Below are 17688 nucleotides of genomic sequence, written 5' to 3' on the forward strand. Positions count from 1 at the left end.
ACTACTGCCCTAAGAGAAAGATCAGAGAAGCAGAGGCATCTAGTACTGCTTAAAATGTCCCAAGCAATCAAAATTTTGGTGTGAGATGCCAGATCTGACACAGAGTCTCCAGGAGATCCTTGTCCTTCTGCCACAGAGTGACAAGCCAAGGGATATATCACAGGGCATTATAAATGACACTAGGCGTCTCTCCATAGGCAACCAAATCAAGGACCCAGGTTTCTATCAGCTGTAATGGGACACATTGTCAGTGTCTAGATGGTGACCATACAGTTCTTCAGGACAATAGCTAAATTTCTATGTCTTCAACCCAATTTGAATTCACTCATACTGAGTTTCTGGCTCACCTGTTAAATCTTTCCAGTAATTTTTGATTGCTGAATAAGCTCCGAGAGCTTCATCACAGTTTTTCTGTAGTCCTTTTCACCCATAAAGTAATTTTTCATTTATGCTTTGGGCTCCTCTATCGTAATTAAGAGAATAAGCAAATGAGTTTTCATTTCCATCTCTAAACAACGGTATTATCACAAGTGCCCATAGAAATCAAGTGAAAACTGGAGTCTTAACTCTGGAAAAGCAACTACCTAGTTGCCAAAAAAGTTCTGCCACTCACAACCACAGAAGTCTATTCTTGAGTTTCATCTCTCCCTTGTACCATTGCCTGATTCCATCATGTTGATGGGAAATCATAGCCGTACAGACTGAAAGAAGTTGCTTAGGATATGAGCCTGAGTGAGTCTTAACAAGGTTTGATGATCTGAATTGACTAAATTCAACTCACAGCAAGCAGAAACTCCTGATTAGGTGGGTAAGAAAGGCACGGCTCCGCAGAATGGCAGAAACATATCTACTGGAAAGGTTCCTTTTTAATCAAACATATCTTGAATTTATTGTACCTTCTATACAATATAGGTGTTCATTGCATGGGAGCTGGGCCCATGAAACCATAAAATGTTGCATCGAGTTTAAGTAGAAAACCTAATACATGAAACCAACACTTTATGAAACCAACATAGTAGTGAAATCAGATGGCAAAGATTTTCTGATTAAGACATTAAAATCTACCCTATTCATGACCACTTTTTCTTTGGGAGCATATGGGGAAATCTCTCACAATAAGCATAGAAGGAAACACTCTCAGAACTTAACTTCAAATCTAATTAAATTCAAATATTTCTTTTTAAATTAAAGAATTGTTAATTTATTATCAGCATCTTATTATCAGCTGAGGTGTTTCTCTCAAATGTTATAGATCACACTCAGTCTTGGCAAAGTATGCAATTTGCCCACTAAATCTCTGACTTTCTGGAGCTTGGTCATCGATCTCATATCAAACGTCAGACCTTGAGCTGGATTCTTATTTCTACAAAAGCCAGTTTACATCCCCTTGGTAATCTGAAGGGCGAAAAAATAGCAATACACCACAGCCTCCACTTGAAGGTCCACTGCCAGAATTGTCTCTGGACAGGAATCAAGACTATAGAGAGCATACCAAGGTAAGAAAGAACAGCAGCTTGCTGAGAGCATTAGAAACAACTATCTGGGTGAGAACAAGTAGCCAGAACAAAACCAGTGGCAGAGACCATGTGGACAGCAACACAGACCAATGTATGCCAGTGCTCAGGATTTTGACCTAGTTTAGGACCCAGCAGAGAGGCAGGAGTCCTGGGATTGTGTGTTCAGACTCAGCAGCTCTCTCCATATAAAACATAGCAAGGAACATCTATGCCGGCTTTTTGGAAGTGGAATGGTTACTTACAAATGAAGAGACACACGGTGGAAAACGAAGTCGTTGCCACAAACACTGCCACCAGAAGCTTGACTGAAGTTGACGCTGGCTGTGCAAGACACTGCAAGGATATTTGTAGAAGGGAGGAGATGACTTCCTTTCTGCCCCGTGACAGAGCCGTCGAGATCCTCAAGGATGGCAGAGTGAGGAAAGGGGAAGGACACTTGGAAAGGTGCATTGATGAAAGTCAGACGTTCAGCTCTCACTGTAAACCCACCTGGGGGGAACAAGCAGCATTTCAGGAACAGAGACTGACCTCTTCAAGTCATAGTCCTGAAGGCATCTCTGGAGAAAAAGTCTAGTTTCATTTCGCTTTCACTTTGGAAAAATGTCTGCTGAATCGACAAGAAGGGGAGATTCAGGAAAATAAATAAATAAATAGAGGTGATTGTAGGAATTGCCATTGCTGTGCTATGGCCAGGTCTAACCTGTCCCATGCCTTGTTGTGACAGTACTTGGGGTTACAGACTCTTCTGACCCAGGTGTTGCTCCTGGCCCTTCCAGCATCTCCTCAGTGACTCCGAACTCTTCTTCACTAGTCCCACTGCCGAAAGTTACAGTCCTCAAAACCGTGATTTTTACAGATTTTACTTGTTTACAAGATAAGTTCTTTAGAGATAAGGACTGTTTATGTGAGCCAAATATACTTGTGTGCATATGTACAGCACCTGGCACAATACAGCCTTGGCTGAGAAGTGTGGCTGGAGGATCTTTTCACTATTGTAAAGCAGATAGCTACAAAAAGGAGGAATATTCATGCAGGCCAAAGCACAGGATGTTTTTGAACATAATATTTCCAGAAATGTCAGAAAATCTTTGCCCCATGGACCATAACAAGTCAGCTTTGGCATGAGCGCTCATGCACCACAGCGGTTACTATTTGACTATCCTATTCTCAGTTGTAGTCTCTCTGAGTCAGATTTTACTTTTCCTCCTGTCCTTTGATCTCACCTCCTGAAGTCTTTTTCTCTGTTATGTTATTGTAGGGCAGTATTCATTCATATATAAATATATTTAAGAGGTAATTGCAGTTCGAACATTCTTCAAAGAGCCTTTGGGTACCTCTTCAAAGCTCAAAAGGATGCTTAGTTTACACGTTATCTTAGGCAAATTCACCTAAGGTTTAGGCTGGCCTGAGGTAGGAGCTTGGTGAAATTCTGCAAGGTTGTGTTATAGCTTTTAAAGAAATCATCGCTCTTGAAATTTTACCTCCCAAAAAGAAGAAGTGGAAACAAGTCGTTGTATAAAAGCCCCTTCCACAAAGAAAACTAAATCAGTGAAAAAATAAGGCTACCTTTGTCTTAAAAGTAGGTGCAATATGTGGCTTCTAATAAGTGATTAAGCTGTTCCCAAGGGAGATTGAGAGAACCTGCAACCTTAACCCGTGCAGAGCAGAGGAGCTAAAGGGTCTGGTTCAGCCCAGCAGCAATGTCAGCAAAATGCACCCACTAAAGAGGGTGAGTATTGTTGAGGACAGGTTGTTATGCACATCTCTACAATCCCAGCTCGTTTCTCAGTTCATCTGAGCTGCGCACCAAACACAGCATTTATCTTGCATCTACACATCATCGTCTCATGCCCCAACTCCCTGTGAATGGGGAAGAACTTTTATCTGCCTGCGTCGGCTAGGGAAGTGAAACATAGAGACACTTTTGAAAACTATTAACACAGTGAAACCGAAGGAAAGCAGGAATGCCAATACCTCAAAACCTAGCTCTTGATAGTTCATCTATAGCATGCATAGTGACAAGGTTACAGAAGCAAAACTGGTCCAGTACACTTTGTCATTATACACTGCTTTCTGTGGGATCTGAGTGAAATATCTATCAATCGTTGTCTGTGAAAACTATGAACTTCTAAACATCTGAATCTGAAATAGGAGGAAGCCAGGGACTGTGGAAACCCTGCTAAACAAGTGTATATCAGACTCACCCTGCCCTTGGTAACAGCCGGAACAAGTCCTGATCGCTGTGCAAGTGTTTACATCAAAGTTGATGAAAGCTGTGTTGGAGATGAATAGCTGGTATCTTTTGGGAGTTTTCAGTCCTGCTGACATGCAAGTCCTGTCCTGCAATGAAGAAATGAAGAGCGCTGGGAAACATATGACCATGTGAATCTCCAAGTCTAATGAGTCCAGGACGAAGCAGCTGGGACACAAGGATGTGATTTCACTCACGCCCATGGTTGTAGGGCAACATACGCTGTTTGAAGGACAGGCCTAAGCTATTGCTTTGCAAATTCTGACAAGTAACATCTGTTTAATTCACCATTTGCAGTGTGTGATGGTATTACATGTAGGGCAGTTATTGCCTTGTTTGCTTTGTCCGGGTCGTTGCACACTAGCTAAGGTTGGACATTTGAAGGGAAAGGAAATTGTACATTCCCTTGGAAGAAAGAATCCACCTGGAAGGCACAGTTTGCTTAAGGTCCCTTTTACTTTACCTTGTCTTGTCCAGCAGGCAGGAAATTTCCCTGCTCTACAAAGCTGATCATCCTAATTTAGTTCTAAGAAAAACCTAACTGCTGAGATCCAAAGCTCTTTTGTGTGATTGAGGATGGGGGATAGCATTTAAGCTAGGCTCTTTTCAAAGCTCTGGTTGACTTCAGGGTCCATCAGAACAACAAGAAGCTAAGTGTATCAGTGAGAGACAGGAGAAAACATCAGGTGTGAAAAGGAAGAGCAAAACCCACAAGTGATGAGAAAGACAACGGACAAACTAGATTTTGTGATGATTGTAAACCATGACACAGGGGAGGTGTACATCTCTCTGCTGATTTATCTTGGAGACAGGCTGGGAAAAAGGATGTAGTCAGAGCTAGTGGGTAGCCTGGAGGGGAAAGGGCTGGCAGGAATGTGTGATGTTATTTCTGAGGCCAATAAACACTTTTGCAGAACAGCTCACAAAAGCCGTAGCAGAGGATCCATCAAAAAATCCACCCTCTGTGAAAACATCCTCTTTAACCAAAAATTCAGAATGAAATGGACTTTATCACTTCAAAGGGATGGTGCTATCTTCAGGCTCATTCAGAGACAGCAGCTCTATCACCTTTTTTACTCTGAGACCGAAACACCTGGGGTGATGGTCCTAGTCCTTGGGCCATCTTCCAAGTCACTGCTAAGCAGAAACCCCCGGCTTATGGTAACAAATCAGTCAGAAAGACTCCATTGGTTTTTTGTTTGCACTTGCCTGTTCTTCCATACTACTCCCATTTCAATATTTTTTTAGTTAATTTATTTTAATAAATAGTAAATAGGAGAGGGTTGTGAGATGATAATTCCACCCTAGTGCGTGTCATATGTCTCAGACCTCCTGCTTTTTCAGGAAGAAATGTTTTTCCTCAACGGACTTCACAAAGGCAAAGAGTTGCTTTATGAAAGTATGGAAGAGGCTTGCTGAACGTCTACGAAACTAATGAAAGTCTTTCCCTTTGTTTTTACAGGCCCAGGATCTAGCCTTGCCACTTACTTTTTAATTGATCAAAGCCCAAATTTTTAGATGCCCTGATATTTCCAGAAAACAATGTTGTTTTAAAGCATCTCTTTCAAAAACTGGAAGGGCTAGCAGAGAGGAATATCCAAGGTTCCCATTAAATTAATGTCATAAAGTTTTAATTGATATTAAAGAGACATCATTATTAAAGGGAGAATTACATAAATTAAGATGTAAATTATGACAAGGAGGCTCTTATCATGAGATAATCAAAGATAATCACCCCCCTGGGGTACTGCAAGAAACAAGGCACAGCTGAGCGCCTCTAAATCTCTTAACAAGTACATCAGAGTCTTTCCATGGATCCTGAAAAGCAAAAACAAAGACATCCACCCCTTGGTGTCCAAGAGAAATTCATCATGTCATTGGGATGCTGCAAGGTTGGACTGGTGAGGCCAGGATTATATCTGAGCTACATACTTTCAATAGATCCACTACAGGGGTTTCTTTCTGTGAGCTTCTAAAGAAAACTCATTTAAAACCCTTTTTCTGCCAGTCAGAGAGAAAATTAATTTTGTAAACAACGACAGAAAGCTGAGCAGGGCAAAAAAGCCCTCAAAATTATGAACAAGCAGCTGTGGCCAGTTGTAACTAAAATTCCATTGTTATCCATGTTATTAATCTGTTAACAACCTGGTAGCACCCAAAGGACTTTGTCCAGCTGCCTAAAGAAATAATGGAAGATCATATTTACTGCATAAATAAAAATGTTATGTTTCGACAGCATTTTTCATTCTCAAGTAGATAAGAGGCACTCTATGTTCCAGGTGGAACAATGATGCTATGAGAGAGCAGAGGAAACCAAGATGTTAACTAAGATAGAGTCTGTTGTACCCCCTCATTCTTCTCAAATCACTAAACTAAATCCAGTTGCGTCTGTTTATTACAGCAAAAGGTGTATAGTAATTTATGTTAGAATAGCTTATTTAAACAAAAAAATATTATTTCTCTCAAAAATTCAGCTTCTTTGAAATTCCAAGGGTTTTCTGAGACCATGTCTATCTTGGAAAAAAAAAAAACACGAGTAGGGAAAAAATTAACCGTTACCTTACTATAATCCTTCAGCTCATGAGTTGACCAGAAGTGTGATTTTGTTTTAATTTTGAATATTGTTTTATAAAGAATATACATGAATATGCATTATAACATAAAATCTTTTACTAGTTCAAGATTCAAATAGAATATTCAGAGCCCTCATTTCAAATTTCTTTTAAAACATCTTCAAAACTTCCATACTGAAATAAAAAGATGTTTGGAAAAGATGCTGAATTTTCCCGCAGAATGCAATCTCCGGTTTCACAACAGCTGATATTTATTCATCTCTACCATCAGCTGGGATGAATGCGGTGCCTGAAAAATGACACAGGACTCAGCTGACCAAACGCTATTTCTCTTCTGCTGCTGCCAGCAGAAGCAACAAAATCCTTGGTTCCAGCAGGCTGGGAGAGCAGCACTGATGCTCCAAGTGTCTCTGCTTCATCACCAAACCAACGTCCCTTGCAAGTGCTGCGGCTGAAGGCATCATCTTTCCAAGGAGAGGAAGACAACCAGAGGACTAAGCAAACAGATCAGTGCCCAAACCTCATCCTGAAGCTGGGCTTAAGTGTTTATCTTTACATGCAATCTATTTTAAACCCAAGCTTTACCCAAGCTGTCATGGAGCAGGGTCTGTTCTTCAGGTTGCTTTCTTATTTCTGCAAATTCCTGTTTGAAGCGTTGCTGTGCAACTCAAGAGACATTGAAATAGTTCCTGCGGTGCTTACCTTCTGCCCAATATGTCCCATTAGCACGCTGTCAGCTAGAGAAGTATTTCCCAGGCTTTCTACGATGTCGATGCCAAAGTCTTTGCAAGCATAAATTCGGAAATGTTGGAGTTTCACGTTGCTGCTACTAAAAATCTACATAAAAACATAATAAAGGAATAATAATAATAAAAAGAAGCTTATAACTCTGTTTTACTTACAATACAACAGACAGGGCAAATGCAAAAACACATAAAAGTGTTGAATGTGTATTCAGTATTTGCACATCTCCCCTTAATTTCTTATTTCTTCTTCTAATTAACAACACAAAAATCTTTACCTTCTGTCAACTTATTTACATGGTTTTTTTTTTTTTAAAAAAAAAAAGAATAGTATGAAAGAAAATCAGGAAACAGAATCAGTAATAGACAGGGTAAAAGTGCCCTAAACATTTTGGGGTTTATTACTGGAAAAAATAGCAGGGTAAAGAAGTTAATGTTTGTAGCAGATAATAGATGTCTTGAAAATAACCACAGGTATTGCTTACAGACACCTAACAGCAAGAAGGCTGTTCCTAGAGGGAGCCCATGGAAAGCAGAATCGACTTAGTTATTCATGTATGCTAGGTCAGTAACATACAAAGAAATTACAAGTTAGCCAGAGAAAATCACAAAAAAAAAACCTGCAAAACATCTTTTTGTTTTATTTCGCTTCATACAAATAAGCTTTTCCAGAAAAAGAAGGCATCAGTCTGAAAAAAACACATGGACAAATTGGAGACCTTCAAAGGAAGGGTCATAGGATGGGTTAAATTAAAAGACATGCCTTACAGAGAAACACACACAACCTGTTCAGGTCATCAGACAGGGGTTTAAGAGGATCACAGCCTCTAAGCAGCAGTATGGGAAGAAAGTATCAGATAATAAAGGGTAGTGTGGGGTTTTTAATCAAATTAAGTCATAGTGAGCTACAATAGCTGGAAAGTGAAGATAGACAAGTTCAAACAAAAAAGTGCACGTTTTTAACAAGGATGAAAAAATTCCCATGGAAACCTTTAACCCTGTGAAGGTAACAGATCCTCTATCAACTGCAATGTTTACGAATAGCTCAGATCTTCTGGGAGGGTTTTTTTGGCTGCATGATCTAGTGGAAGATGTCCCTACCCATGGCAGGGGGATTGGAACTAGATCATTTTTAAGGTCCCTTCCAGCCAGAAAATCCCATGATTCTGTGATTATAGTGGCAGAGACATGCTAGATGTTTACAGAGGACACCAGGTATTCATGAAGGTAGCATTGCTTCTGCATTGAAGCAGTAAGGAGAGCTCACACAAATTGTGTTTCTGGCTTTATCACCAAAGCAGACGCCTCTGTCTGAGGGATATGGACATGCAGGTTACGAAAGCTTTTACCATAACTGTGGCCTATTTGCTGATCTAAAAGATGAAGTCAGTGTAGAGATGATGTACTTGTAAAGATCCTGAGCATCACAGAGGACAGTCAGGACAAACATACCTGCACTCCACCTTGGCTGTTCCAAGCTGTGAAGTTGTTGAACTGAACAGGTCTATTTGGGCTGTCTGGCAAATATTCTGGGTACACCAGCAACCCATACCTGTTTAGAAAAGAAAGCAAAGGAGACTGTTTCTTTACAGTGCATGTATTCATGAGCAGATTTTCCTAGTCATCGTTTTGATATCTAGGATCTTAAATCTCTAACAGCTCTCTGCATGAGACTTTTTCATTTATCATTTAATCCAAAATCAAAAACTGGTGGACAGCGATATTTATTTTAAGTATCTAAACATGTTGGAGAGCATACTTAAAATTTCTTTTCAAGTACTTTCAGAATTAGCCCCGCCAGAGCTAACAGCCAGCATATGGTATCGCTGACAAGTGCTCTCTGCAAAACACCCCCCACCACCTCATCAGCTTTCAACCAGTGTCGGCTTCAGATGGACCCAGATTGAATCTGGACAGATAAGGCTTTTCTGTATCTTGGGTTCAGCCAATTTGGAGAACATTCCAAACGTATGTGTTCCTAAATCCTTGGTTTGACCTTCTCAGATTTTAAATCCAGATGAATATCAAGATTTACTCAAAATTCAGGTGACTCCATCCACTGGCTTTAGCACAATGTCATTTTTTTACTGTCGTCTCTGGTTTGGAGAAGTACAGGCAAAACCTCTAGTGAATAGCCCTTCCTGGATGCTACAGGAACAACTGTTATATGTGATGTCTGACATACACACAGCACATTTTATCCTCTTGGGATGCAAAGTGATTGTTTTCCTCGATCTCCTTAATCAGAGACCAAATTCTTATAGTTGAGTGTTCATGCTGCTATGATATAAAGCATCTGGAGATAAGAAATGCTTCTCCAAGTTGTGTAAGCCAGTGTCAAGTCTCTAATGGCCTGCAGGAGATGTTAAAGGAGGAGCGTAAGAAAGAAATCATGTATCTGCTCTCCTGCATGCCGCCCTCCTCTGCTCAAAACATCTGTTATACTTAAAAATGAGCTTTTGAATCAACAAATGAATTTGCTGTTAAATGGTTGATGAGGAAACATGTTAAATGTGGCACCTCAAATTACATCAGGATCATTTAAACAAGGGTGTAAAGTGGAGGAGCTTGTTACCAGCACAGGGAAATGCTGCAAGTTAACAAATTGGGCTTGTGAACAAATAAGAAAGGACCATATTGAAAATACTGAAGAAACCATTCATGATCAGGCCCTGAAAAACAGCCCCAACCACATCACTCTCAAACACTGATTCTGCTCTGCTGAGGAGAACTCTGCTTACAAGTGAGGAAACCCTAAAAGGGTGCAAAATTGGAAAAAGAAAAAAAAAAATCCTGAAAGGAGAGGCAAAGCCTTTCCCGATCGCCACTGCAGTTATAGTTAGCACTGCCTTGCACCGAAGGAAAATCTCTTTAACCAAAAGCCCCCAAGTACCTTGTGCAGGAATGAGCTACGTTCTCACTGAAGGACAGGAGAGGCATTTTGGATGGTCCCTCAGGGGAGAGGTGAAAGAAATAACCGTACCCAGCAGCACACACTGTGTTACCCTGCAGAGAAGCATACATGACTGTGAAAAAAGGTTACCACAGATTTCTGGAAATTAAAATGAATTTAAGAACAACCCAGACTAAAATCCCAGCTGAGGTCCATTGAAATTCCAGTAAGTCTGGCTGATAGAAGCTGGTACCTTGTTTCTGTGTCATCAATCTTGTCCTGTTTTTGGTCTGTCATTGGGCCAGTCTTAAAAAAGTGTGTTCTCAAGCCAGGCAACAAGGGTTGGCCAAGTAATAGAAACAAATGACAGAAAAATGGTATTGCCATAATTCTTCAAGGAGTAGGTAAGGAACAAGTGTGTGGAAAACTTCTTACGTCTATAAAATCCTTTCTAAATAGGAAAGCAATGTCATGAAACAACGGTAAATCACAGACTACTCAGTTTATTGATTCACTTCTCAATCTGTATCTTTCTCATGTCTCCCAAAGCAAATACAGCAAAAGGAAATCACATTGGCTTTGAAAATGTGACATCCCTGAAAGTCAAGAGAAAGCAGAGAGCTACATCTTCAGGATCTGTCAGCAGCTGAACAATTAAACTTACTTAGACCTGTGGTAAATTACTTGTTTTGGATTCTTTTTAACAGGGTAACTGAACAACCATGTGAAGATGTGCTGTAAGTTATTGTCAATTAATATCTCTTAAAAAAGCAATGACAGAGTTACATTCTTTATATTATTGCAAGAGGTGAAAAATAAGTGAATAGAAGGTCTGCCTGGACTTAAAATTAGGATTTTGGTACTTACAGCATCTGTAGAAAGTGGGTTATGTGGGTTACATACAGTGGTTTAGGAGCTTTCCTACTCTAGGGAAGAAAAACCTGCTCTTACGTGCTTCATTTGGACAGCAGCCAAACCCAGTTAGTTTTGGGTTTTGTCCATATAGCAAAGTTTTCCAGTGTGCGTCTGGGCATGATCCCTCTCACCCACCTTAGATGTGTAAAAATTTTATGCTGAAGTCCAGGCTGGTAAACCTAGTCCCCCTTTCCAGGAAAAAAATAAGGCATAGGCGTGTCCAGAGGGCGATTCTTCTCGTCTATTCTTAGAGTTTAATTGCTCTCTGGAGGTATCTAGGTCTCTAAGGGGAGTCTGAGATGAGCTTTCTTGCAGCTGTAAGAAGAGCTTGTTCTCTAAGATCGGAACTGACACCCACCCCTACCATTCATAGGTCACTGGGCAGTGCTAAAACACTAATGACTTTTTGGTCCCTGATGGTCCAAATCGAAGCCAAGCCTGGTGACCTAGAGGTGAAAGCCTCCATATACCAATTACTTTCTTCTGACCCATCCAAATGTGTTCCCTGCAGTCGTAATCTCTGACATCTGTCAAGCAAAAAAGATGTATCAATACCCAAAGCACTGCTTTCTCTATCTCCTGGTAAAACTGCTGCTTTTTCTGAAAGTGGAGCCACAGACCCTTGTCTTTTAACAAAATACTTCTGCAGTCCAGTCACATTATTTCCAGGATCTTTTACTTGCGACTCCAATCGTGCGTTCTACAGATGATTCATAAGGAAAAAAACCTGCATATTTATTCAGCCAGCTAGTGGCTGGAGGGCAGGGGTTTTAGGCAAGCAGGGAATTTTGTGTGGAAATCAATTCTTTGTGGAAGTCAGTATATTACGAATGTCCATGCAACCAAAATTCCAGAGAGAAATTACCTCCCTGAGCATGCCAAATACCTGGAGGTATGCATTGCAAGTCAGTAAAATAAGGTGGCTGACGTTTTAAGTGTCTCTTAACCGCACAACACTCCTAATGTAAATATTTCATTAATTTCTTTTAGATAACCAGGGCTCAAACTGTTGACCTTAAAGATGACTTTAAAGCTCTGGAGAGTGTGCCCAGCACTGCTCCCCCAGTTTCAGAACCTGACAGGATGTAAGGAGTACCCCCAATGGGCTTGCTTCAACCTGTGCTCACCTTGCAGAAGGTTTTAGAAAAGGTCTCGATAGGGATGAAATAGTGAGAAACAATCAATGCCAAGCAGATACAGGCTCACCTTTTTGGTACTGTGGAGAATGGCTGGGTTGGGTGATTTTGGGTAACAAATTCATTTATCAACAGCAGGACCTTCGGTCACTCCTCTGACATGGAAACACAGGCTGATCTCCACCCCATTAATTCATTTAAGTTGTTTCCCAGTCCTCAACACCATGGCAAGAAAGGAAAGGGAGGATGCTTGTTGAATTTCTTGAACCCAGTTTGTATGTTGTTATGCATGAGCACTGCATGCTGGCTCTGGGATTTAAGGGCATTGACTGTTTATGAATGGGAAGTTACTACAAAAACTTCAAGATCCACTGGACCCAAGAGAACAAAGAGAAGAAGATAAAAAAATAGTGTTTTTTTTTTCTCCTGTGCACAAAAATAAAACCGGGGACATAGGGCATGCACTTCAGTGACAAAGGAGCCAGTATCAAAAAGGGGCATCTTCAGTTCCTCATGCTGATAGCATTTAAAAGGCAAGAAACCAGCCTGCTAATGAAATTGTCTTATGACGCTAAAAAGCAACAACTAGGGCTTCCATACTTTGTTTAAAAAAACCAACAAACATAACCTTGTAATAATCATTTTGCCCTTGTACTGTATGAGTATAAAATTTTATCTGACACCCTGATTCACGAATGCACTTAAGGGCTTAAGTCAAAAGGAAACCAGTGGGAATTGGGTCTCTGAATGTCTTTGTAGTCTCAGGTTTGAGTGACTGCTGTGTCCCAATTTCAACACCGTTTAGGAGACCACTGATTTTCAAGGAAATTTAAGCTCTTCAGTTACCAAGGCAAATTTAGGCTTCCAAGTAAATTGGGCAGTTATGAAAATATTATTGCAGGACTCACTGCGGAAAGCTTAACCCATCATGCACAGAAGACGCAACATGGCATGGACCTAGAGCTCTCTGTCTATCTTAGTTGTAATCCTTGCCTGAAAGATCACAGCCTGTAAGTTTAAAACCAGTAACTGAAAGATGGCAACCTGAAAACACAAAACAAACAAACATAAAACCCGACAAGCACCTAACATTGAAATCTAGAAAAGGAAATTTCTATTCCATGTCGTGGCCTGGAAACCAGGCAATGGGAAGGTGAGTTTTTCCCTTTACATTTTTTAAACCTCCCTATTAAATTAAGATTATAAATACCTAAAAAGTAATATCCAGTTCTTGAGCCATTTGATCAGACAAAGGGTGCTGAAACTCTGTAATGTCAAGATGCTGGTGCTGGACCATCATCCTTTGCATTTAGTGGTTATTATTGTACTAAGAAAAAGTCCACAAGACTCAGATGTTTTGCTTTGAAGAAGTGTGACTTTTTCTCTTAGTAACCCTGTCCTTTCATGTCTTCTGGTGAGCACTGCTTGGTACTGTAGAACAGTAAGTGCAGCTAATAACAATTTTAGTCTAGGGAAGCTCTTCATATTTTCCTTTTGCGGCTGCAATGCCTCAAGTAGCCCACTCCAAGAGACTGCCGACAATGAGGTTTATCAGCAACCCTTCAAGGGCCGTCTGCTTTTCTGCCTTGAGTAGCACGTCTCTAGAGAGCAGACTTAACCCTGCTGTTCGGGTACACAGCCACCGACGCAGTTTTGGGTGTGCCTATGAAGACACGTGAACAGGGAGCGCTAAACAAATGTGCTGAAAACCACCCACAGTCAGTTCACACGTACCTGTAGGGATAATTGCAGCAAACCTCTTCAAAAGCTGAGCCACTGGTGATCGAGCAAACAGCTCCAGGCTAAGTCAGTGCATGACAGTACAAAACTCTGTGTCTAGTAGAGCCGAAATTCATGTGATTCTGCCTAGTTGTTGTATTTTTTAACCACATTTGATGGTTTTAAAAATGATAAAAATGCCCTTGAGGGAACTGCAGAAAAGTCCTCTCCTTCTTCCTAAGTACTGTTGTTTTCATACTAGCATAGGAAATGTGTTGGTCTCCTTCTCGCCTTCAACTTCAAGTGCAATTCTTTCCTCTTGGAACAGAAGCCAAGGGGGCAATTAGGTCTTCACATACAGCTAATAATTGGTTTGGTTTTTGTGAGTTAGCAACAGAACAGGTTAGGATATATTTTCGTTAAATGAAAATGTGCATTTGTCGCAACTTCAGTTAAGTTCAACTGTGGTAAAAAAGGTCAGTTTCAACGAAACTCCAGACAAAATAGTTGGGGAGGAAAAATGGTTTGAAATCACTGAAAATCATATTTTTTTTTTACATGAAACACTTAAAAGTGACTCTTTATTCTGAAATGTAAGTGACTTGAATAAGACGAAAAAAGTATGAGCTAAAAGAAAGCATCAGAGAATTAGTGAATAAAAAGATTTTTACTGAGCTCAACTTTTTGATGTGAGGGCTGCTAGTCTGTTAGCTTTTTAAGAGTTCTATGTTTTATCACTATTTAGAATAGAGAAGCTTCGTTTCTTTTAAAATCAATGTCATTTTCATAGGATAGGGAACACATTCTCCTTTTCGCCCTGGAATGCAAATCTTGGACTGTACGTATGTTGCCGTTTTAAATTCAGATAGAGGTGCTTTTGATATTGCTGGATTTTAGTGTGTTTGTCATCAGTCCATTAAAACTGAGATTTTTTTAATATATAATGGCAGAAACAGGAAAAAATTCTAGAGAAGCTGAGCCTAAACTTTTTTTCCAGTTTTTATGAATCCGTGAGTATTAGAAAATAAGATAACTTTATAAAGTATCCCAGGACGAAGGATCTCACTGCAATATTTCGTTCCACTCAAGCACAGTAAAATTTTCAGTAATAAATTTGCCCATGAATAGAATTAATTTTGTACTGTACACTTGCTTTAGTACCCCATCACAAACACAGTTTCTGACAGCTCATCCGAGAAGGAAACGTTGTGTATGATCTCCCAGAAAAATGAAGCTCCACATCTTTCTGATATCTTTGATTAGAAAGGAAGTGTTACTTTTTATACCTGAACTTCTTACCTTGATGTGGTTGGCAGGAGCCCTGATGTAGATCCCTGCTGGTGACAGTGTCTCAATGTTGGATAAACCATCTGTTCCAGAAAGGCCAATCACTACGTTGTTACTGACTCTGTTCCCCTCTTCCAGTCCCTCTTCTTTATTTAAAAAAAAAAAAAAAAAAGAATTAAAAAAGAAATAGAAATGTACATACAGCTGGAAACCCTCTGTTATACAATTCAGAGAAGTTGCTGGGTTTTGCGCTGCCTGCTTTTTGCTGGCATGGCCTGCCTGCGAATTAGCTTTCCCTGCTAAATGTCCCTGGGTAAATCATTGTTTGAAAAGCATTTAGAAACCTGTGCTTAGCACACAGCAGAAGACGTCTGTGAGATGGTCAAAGGCTGCCATGACTGCTCAACACAGTGGTGTGCAGCATGGAAAACAAAAGGCTGTGTGCTACAGAAATATCAGGAGGGCACAAGTAAGATCTGACCAACATTGTAAATATGATAAACACCAGTTTCTGCCACAAAGAGCTTAGACTCTAATGAGATAAACACAATCAGGGAAAGAAGTGCTACAATACATATTCTACAAAGAGGCAATAGAGACCATGATCCACAATTCAATATGCACAAGGTCCTATACTGAGAGTTATATATGAATATAACACCAGACAGACTGTATCACAGAGTTATGGAGCAAATAAATAAAGGGAGTATTATAAAACACATTTACAGTTGGAAAAAGAAAGATTCAGAGCGGGGAAGTGGCTCACCTATGCACACACAGGTACACTTCTGGCAGTACTAGAATTCGAAGTTGTATCTATCTCCCATGTCTCCATCCCCTGCCCTACTTATGTGTGAGAAAATTTCTAAATAAGACTTAACTTCTGGTGCAATCCTGCACAAAACTGGGGGTTTTGCCCCCGTAAGCAATGAAGTGTGAAAAGAAAAAGGAAAAATCTATCTAAAAATTGATTACACAACTCAGAGTCGTGGGGTGCCCCAGAACTAGTAACAGTATTGAAGAAGGAAGGGGAAAAAAAGAAATATTCTTTTAAAGTACATGATAAAGAAATGTGTTACCCAATGGCAAAAAGTGGACAGTTGCATACAGGTCAAGTCCAATTAAGGACACATCACCATGTATCTCCCCACTCTGTTTTGGAAGCAGGATACAAAGTGGATCATCTCTGTTTGGCTCATATCACAGAATCACGGAATGGCAGAGGCTGGAAGGCACCTCTGGAGATCATCTAATCCAACCCCCTGCCAAAGCAGGTTCACCTAAAGCAGGTTGCACTGGATTGTGTCCACGTGGGTTTTGAATATCTCCAGGGAAGGAGACTCCACAGCCTCCCTGGGCAGCCTGTTCCAGTGCATCAGGAACAAATTAAATCTATTTAGTTTTGTTGATCAAACATAAATTATTATCTTCAACTATACCTGCCCAAGTTCTATTCCAAATACAGAACCCTTCCCCAGTCATCACTACCCCAAATGTAATCCACTTGACAGGAAAACCTATGTGAGTTGTTTTGGGGGACGGCAGTAATTATTTTTAGACTTATTCCCAGTCTTTTGAGCTTTTCTTCATTTTTGGAATAAGATCCGTTTAGGAGATATTTCCTTTGCAGGCTGCATTTACTACAAACAATGCCACTACCAGAGCATGAACAGGATCCTAAAGCAGTCCTTTTGATAGCCACATAGGTTGTCGAGGTGGCATAAAAGGTCTTGGCTTCCAAGCTGAGACCTGGTGTGTCAATTAATTTTAAGCCCAGAGCGACTTTTTATGACTGTCTTGCAAACCCCCTGAAAATAAGAGGTTTGGATGAAATCACTGAGGGAGTCCAATTCTGGAGCTGCAAATAGCCAGACATAATAAATATTCCTTAACAGGCAACAACAGGATGTATAAATTCATCCATCAGCCCCTCTGGAGCTGCTGACTGTGAAGCCATTAAAGACATCTTGGGGATAAGGCGTATTCAGGCTGAAACTTCAATGGAAACGTTCAGCTCAGCCCAGAGTCCTTTAACCCAGACACATGTCCTAGCACGAGCGAGCCAAGGCACGCTGGCAGGCTGGAGATCTTGTTCCGCTTCCCCATGGCCACAAAGGCTCTGTGCATCACCTCGGGCAAGTCGTTGCATCACTCTCAGCCAGCTCTCTTCATCTGCAAGATGTGTGCAATCACTCTGGTTTTATAGTCTCCTCTGTTTGAATCGCAATCTATCACTTCTCATTATGTTTATATATAGGACCTAGCATAGGGACTCGCTGTGTGTGCGGAACTGCAGGATCAAGACTGAAGGCTTTTTCATCCACTCTGTTTATCTTAAAATTGGTCATTTTTATCCCATCTCTGATGGAAAACAAAAATCGAGCTATAACTTTAGGTATTCAGGCAACATGAGATCCCAGCAGAAGATGCTGCAAGTCAGTCTCCTGATGGTTAGTTAGGAGAAATATTTTGTTGTTTAACATTTTTGTTGCTCCAAGCTCCAATTTATTTAAGTGCTAAATCCTCTGCTTAACTTTTAACATATGCTTTCACTCCATTATCTTCCATGTCAAATGACTCAAGTTAAAGGTAAGTATGTTCTTAAATGCCTCGCTGAACTGGGGTCTTAAATATTGCATAATGGTGCTTTTCCG

The 17688-nt window shown here is 40.4% G+C and overlaps 1 protein-coding gene across 1 annotated transcript in view; it reads right to left on the reverse strand.

The window, feature by feature from the left end:
- PKHD1 (PKHD1 ciliary IPT domain containing fibrocystin/polyductin) overlaps positions 1-17688 on the reverse strand; it is a 265896-nt gene that overhangs the window by 129037 nt on the left and 119171 nt on the right. Inside the window, exons 41-46 of the mRNA XM_086461672.1 lie at positions 15047-15180; positions 9978-10090; positions 8537-8636; positions 7044-7178; positions 3722-3857; positions 1760-2006 (exon numbers count right to left, since the gene is read on the reverse strand). Of these exons, the coding sequence (XP_086317798.1) occupies positions 1760-2006; positions 3722-3857; positions 7044-7178; positions 8537-8636; positions 9978-10090; positions 15047-15180 (865 nt within the window). The remainder of the gene's footprint in view (positions 1-1759; positions 2007-3721; positions 3858-7043; positions 7179-8536; positions 8637-9977; positions 10091-15046; positions 15181-17688) is intronic.

This window comes from Leptosomus discolor, chromosome 2 (genome assembly GCF_034619465.1).
Source record: "Leptosomus discolor isolate bLepDis1 chromosome 2, bLepDis1.hap2, whole genome shotgun sequence".
Taxonomy (NCBI): Eukaryota; Metazoa; Chordata; class Aves; order Leptosomiformes; family Leptosomidae; genus Leptosomus; species Leptosomus discolor.